The sequence below is a fragment of the Pyrus communis genome, chromosome 2, assembly GCF_963583255.1.
Source record: "Pyrus communis chromosome 2, drPyrComm1.1, whole genome shotgun sequence".
NCBI lineage: Eukaryota > Viridiplantae > Streptophyta > Magnoliopsida > Rosales > Rosaceae > Pyrus > Pyrus communis.
The window spans coordinates 9,052,370-9,058,826 of NC_084804.1; the positions used below are offsets into that span (position 1 = coordinate 9,052,370).

General features: G+C 35.6%; 1 protein-coding gene across 1 annotated transcript; it reads left to right on the forward strand.

The window, feature by feature from the left end:
* The first annotated feature begins 522 nt into the window (after positions 1-522).
* LOC137726774 (uncharacterized) lies at positions 523-2,177 on the forward strand. Its single transcript, XM_068465736.1, has 2 exons — positions 523-792; positions 1,458-2,177. The coding sequence occupies exons 1-2, from the start codon at positions 568-570 to the stop codon at positions 1,980-1,982; spliced, it is 750 nt and encodes a 249-aa protein (XP_068321837.1). The 5' UTR covers positions 523-567; the 3' UTR covers positions 1,983-2,177.
* The last annotated feature ends 4,280 nt before the right edge of the window (positions 2,178-6,457 follow it).

Sequence of the window (6,457 nt, forward strand, 5' to 3'; positions counted from 1 at the left end):
GAAGCACCTATCAGATGCTTCATCATGCATCTTCAAGTGCTTTTTCAGAAAGCACGTCCAAGTACTTTTTTTTCAAGAACTTCCAAGGCCTTTTTCTTAATGCATTAGAATTTCCTATAAAATTTTCAACGTGCTTTTAATAAAAGCACTTCTATCACAAATGTTTATAAACAGAAATACTTCTTACTGAACCAATCTCAAACAAACCTCTAAAAATTTAGTTTTCCAAAAGCATTTAATGCTACCATAACTTTAGGTGCCTCCTTTTCTTGAATTCTCCTCCCACCCCTCCCACAACCCATCCATTAATATCCCAAACATTAAATGAAGCAATTAATCAAATTCAATTAGATTTATTAGTACCTTAATTCAAATGCAAACTAATATTAATAATAGCTAATAAAATTAGCAATCAAGAAATAACATAAAATGTATTTTCAATTTATTTTTAAATATTACATAACGGGCTATATTTACTACCAGGTATAGTTGGGCTGTATATAATCCCAAAGCCCCCCTCTCCTTCTCTCCCTCAGTTTAAAAAAAAAGCTCTGTGAATCCCCAGTAATGGCTGCTGAGGTGAGCTCTCTGTTTCGGGTTCTAAGTGGGTACAGTGACGATCAGCATCTGAGCGTTGGGAGCGGTTCTAGTGGTGAGAAATCAACGGCTCTGATTACAAGAGACTTGCTTGGTGGTAGTGGGTCGTCTCCTTCCACGCTTCCCAACGACTCCCAGGAACTGGACCTCGACTTACAGGTCCCCAATGGCTGGGAAAAGCGCTTGGACTTGAAGGTTGGTCAATTTCCTCATCTGGGTCATGTTTGTTTCTCGAGAATTAATCAAACAGTGTGTTCCATAATTTTTCCGCGAAAATTATTTACATTTCTGGGTGGATAAGGCTTGGGAGCTTGATTTTGATGTGGTTTTGTATTGTTGTGTTCTTGTTTTCGATCAGATTGCTTTGAATTCTGGTTTCATGACATTCAATTCTGTTTCTTTTACGAGTTTAACTGATATTGTCTGTATGCGATAATGTGTTTTCTTTTGCTGGAAATGTCTGTTTGGTTGCTGAGAAAGTTGTTTGTAACTTTCTGCAATTTAACATATTTTTTTTTGTTCCTCCTTATAAAATTCAATACAACAGTATTTTCTCTTTTCATTATTGGCATATAATTTCCTCTACAGTTGCACAAAGCTTTTGGTGTTTATTAAATTTACAATCTTTCCATAGTTTTAATGAATATTAAAGGGTGTAATTAATATCATGAGGATATACTTCTGTATTTAAACAATTATTTTGATGATGTTCTTCAATGCTCTGCAAGTTCTAATCCCACTGTAAATTCTTTAAAATCTATATCTTTATGTCTATAAATTGATTAATTGTAAATATTCAACTCACCTTTTTATTATTATGTATTTCTGTACTTAATATATATTATATTGATTGTTTGCAGTCAGGGAAAGTGTATCTTCAAAGGTGCAGTGCCCAAAATTCACATTCAATCTCATATCAAAACGACCAAACCAATCCAACAGTTCCAAAGATGCAAGATTTGAACTTCCCTCCATCGCCGTCGTCGAAAATCCCACTAAATCTCTTTGATGATACCAGCACTAACCTTGATTTGAAACTGGTTTCCTCATCACCACCACCCTCATGCAGTAACCAGGGCCTATGCACTCTGGACAAGGTAAAATCCGCCCTCGAACGGGCAGAGAAGGAACCGATCAAGAGGCGATCTTCGTCCATGTTGAAGTCATCTTCGCCAACTTACTCGTCGTCATCGTCATCCATCAAAGAAACTCAGGAGGAGGACAGTGAGGACAAGCAATTTGCATCGCCATTTGCAGCAGGGTGTCCTGGTTGCCTATCTTACGTGTTGATAATGAGAAATAACCCTAAATGTCCTAGGTGCAATTCGGTTGTTCCGCTGCCTACGGTGAAGAAACCTCGGATCGATCTCAACAGATCAAATTGAGAGGAAGAGAAGACTTGTTCATCATGCTTCATATGATTTTTGTACATGATATTCTACAACTAGTCTTTTTTCTTTGAAGAATTAGATCTCTTAGTTCCTATAGAAGAGTATATGTACATTCAAAAGGTTGGTTGTTTTTTCTAGCATAATTTTACAAGACTTCTATCGGTTTATGCCTTCATTAGTTTTTCCAAATTTTGATTTGCTTGTATATTTGATACACCCTGACCGGAGTCAAAGCGTGTTGGCCGACGACACCCAAAGCGTGTTGGCTGACGACACCCAAAAAATGGAGACGAGAGAGAGAGGTGATGACCACCATTCCTTGACTCCGGTCAGTGTGTGTCAATATTATTGAAATTTTTTTTTAGCAGACGATAAATAATTTACATTAAATTCATATAAACCACAAGAAAAAAGATTTGAAGTCGGGTGCAGAGAGCGAAGCAAACCAACCATTCGTCGTGTTCTTTGAATTCAATGTATTAGTTTGCTTCTTTGAATCCTGCCCTAATTTTGTAAACAGGGCTAATATGAAATTTGGTTTCTGTATTAATGTTGTTGCTTCTAGGGCAAGTTATTGGCAGCATGCTACTATATATGCATGGCTGTTGGATCACAGTGGTTTGCCAAAAAGAGGAAGAGTTTTAGCAATTTTAATAGATTTTAGCTTAAATTGCAAAACTTGGCAGCAATTTTAATAGATTTTAGCATATCTTCTGTTAGCAAAGAAAAGCAAATTTATGTTCTTCATTTATTCGAACGATATTTTAATATATTTAAATCAAGAAAGAATTCGAATTTCAACGCAAAGAGTCGGGCACATTGTTTTAACCAACTTGACCACGACTGCAAGCGGATATCCGTTTTCATATGCCATGTTATCTAGGAAATGGATTCTAATTCAAGCATCAACCTACAAATCTAAAACCTGATTCTGAAGCACCTACATTAGAAGATCAGTGCCATCACATAATGTCATAATCAGCTGCAGTAAATGCACTTTAACTTTAGAAGAATTAAAATCTGATTTAATGAACCTTTAGTGAGGTTGCTTTACAGTTGCCACCGCCACAAGAAAAATTCTACTTACTTCCGCCTACCGTAACTTTACAATTTTCTTTTTTAATTGAAAAATGAGGGAACCGGATCCCTCCGGATTCATATATACTAAGCCAGATCCGGTTCATATATACTAAGCCTGCTGAGCAGACGATTCAGTCCGTTGAAATTTGATCCAATGTTTACAATTATTATAATTTTTAGAGGACCTCCTGTTTATAGCCGTTTGATCAAATTTCAATGGTCGAGATCGCCTGCTCAGCAGGTTCAGCTTTATTGGATCCGAAGGGAATCTGGTTCCGAAAATAAGTACCATATGGATTGATGAAAAAATGCCCACACGCAGTGCAACTTATATAAAATGGTTTCATCGAAATTGTAACTTTACGATCTAGTAATACAATGTTATGTGTAGACAAATTTCACATAACACTGTACCATTAGATTGGAACATCACGATGACGATGAACATATTTCATGTTAGTTTTTCTCCCGTACGAGAGGATACGGTGTATGTGTCGTCTCGTTAAAACTTTGTGTGGCTTTTAGTATAATCTATGAAAAAGAGTGCCACGCACTAATATAGATAAATTAAACATTTACACCCATCATCAAGCAAAACATCGGCTATGAAATCTGCTGGTTCTTCATACTAAGTACATATATTCATACTGCAAAATGAGCACGTTGATTATTCTTTATCAAATACTTGGAGCGTGGAGATTTGAACACAAACCCTCAAATGTAGAGATAAATGCTCATAATTATTTAAGCTACAAGTGTCTTACAATCAAGCTGATTTATAACTCGTCTAGATGTGCTTTTAAAATAATTGAAAGCGCTTTTGGAGAAAATGTTTTTTGGTTCTAAAAGAACTTAAGGTGCTTTATGCAAGAAGCACCAATTATGTGATTCTTCCAGGAAGCACTTTAAGTGTTTTTCCAGAATTTACTTGCATTTTTTACTAAGGATTGGTTCCAAAAACATCTTCACCAAAAACGTTTTTAGTGATTTTAAAAGCACATCCAAACGAACTCTTATTCATTATCATATTATCTTTGTGGGGGCAACTATGTGTATTTCAACAAAATAAAAGGCATAATTTGTGTTTTGTTTTCTGTTTCTATCTAAATTGTAAGGAATATAATGAGTTTTAAGGTTCCTTGTTGAGTTTGACATCATCACAATAAGTTCCCGGGCATTCCAACTAATTAAACACACAACACCAAATTCCCAACCAAAATTTGAAGTGCACCACAATATTGAGAAATGTTTTAGTGTGCCGAGAACATGGCTTACTACATCAAGTTACAAAATGTTATAATCTAATTGGTTGGAATTTTTTTTTTCTTCAAGTTTCGAACCAATTGTATTATTACACTTAGTATACCATAATGTGTTCCCAACACTGAAAAATCCCTCCACAATATTAACACATGTTTTTGACCTTTAATAGGAAGAACACCATCTTTTTATTTATGTGAGATCCCATATTTTTATAATATTATTTGGAGATATTAGAGTGTATTGTAGATGTTTACTACATTTCAACCATGTTAGCCGTTATGTATGTTGCAAGCTATAAGTGATTTCATGCTTACAATTACATGACTAATTAAGCTTAGCTTAGCCAAGTGGAGAAGACAAAGAGGAGATGGCTTTGGATTTGCTTACAAAGGACATGTGTGTATGTGACTCATGAAATTTAAGCAGGAGATGGCCATTTGTGAGAAGCTACATACGTGGACGTGTCTTTTGGTTATTCCATGTAATTGACACCTCATTGCCATTAGGATAAGAACCGGTCTTAAGTTTCTATATTTTATTAGTATTTTTACTTGGTTATTAAGTTTACTAACCGCCTCCTACTAGTATAAATAGAAGAAGCTCATTGTCATTTATCTTCAAAACCAAGATAAGCATTTGAATGAGAATAGGATGGCATGCAGTGCATGCATTAGTTTACGTAGAGATTGACGTCTATATGCATACATAAATATAGTTATATACAGTTTAGAATCGAAAAGAGATTGGAAGAAGTACATCGTGATCAAGGAGCTTGCTCAAGTACTTGAAGTCAAGCTATTGCAGTAGTGACGTGGATCTTCGTTTTAGCTTTGGAATCGAGGTATTGGTGAGGAATATCGTTTGCTTAGTTTGGAGATCAGGTAGGAGGATCCTCACTTATCTTTGTTATGGAATTTTGTGAATGTATGTATATGTAAATATATGAATGTCTATGAAAGCTGCATAGATTTTGTTGTGATAGAACCATGAGGAAAAATGGTTTTGTTTTATATCATGATATGCATGTTGTTTTATGCTACAAATTAAAGTGGTGGCTTAAGAGTGAAGGGGTCATAGCGATCGCCTTGGGTTTCGACTACAAATGGATTAGTACAACTACCTTTCTAAGAGAGGTACTAGGATATCTAAGGGTAGAGCATTAAAGGATACTCTCGCTACACCTTACCATAAGTATGTTCATTCGGAGTTGGTCCAGGTAAAGGGGTAGTTGGTCATTGGACTGGTCATCAGGTATGTAGCGATTTATTGGGATCCTTTTTTCTTTTAAAAAGGAAATTGTGTGAGTATACAATCTATTTTCAAAACTAAACAAAGCTTTTGTTCCTTGAGGGGGGAGCGATGAACGTATGTGATGCTCACCCCTACCTACTTTATTACAGGACTGGTGCACCTACAAATAGACGATCTAGACTAAAGTCGGGACAAGCGTTGTTGTTACTTGTCAACTTCTTAGTTGCTCATTGACTTTCCATAGGTTTTTGGTTCGTACATATGCTTGATTCCCTTACCGTCTTGAAGGAATCTTGTGTAGCCAAACTTAGCGCTTTGTACTTTCCAAATCGTACTAAAGAGTTGGTTTAGTATGATAATTACCTTAAACTCCTGGTTTTGTTGTAGATTGTGAAGTTTTTTTCCTATGTAAAAATTTTATCCAAATTCAGTTGCCCTTTTACTCTTCGTTTTACCATAATGATTTCTGCTTCCGTACTGCTTAAAAATAAATTATTTTATTCCCCTCCAATAGCCTTACATTCTATTAGGAATGTAGTGCTATAGTGTTGGATTTTAAAATTATAGTATTGCATTACTAATAGAGTGTGGCATTGTTACATGCCCGCTTTTAGAACGTGGCAATTTATATTTATTTATTAATTTTATTGTTTTGAAAGCAAAGTAGCATTAGTTTCTCACCTACTATGGCGCCCCTTCTTAATTTGATACTACTGATTTTAATCCAGAAAGGAAATAATGGCAGAGAAAACTACTGCCAAAATAAATTAAGGGGAAAGAGACTCAAGATGTACAAATTCAGGTTAGACCTATACTTGCTCATGCTAGCATTCATGCCCTATTAAATACACACCCTCCTCTTCCTGACTGTGTCC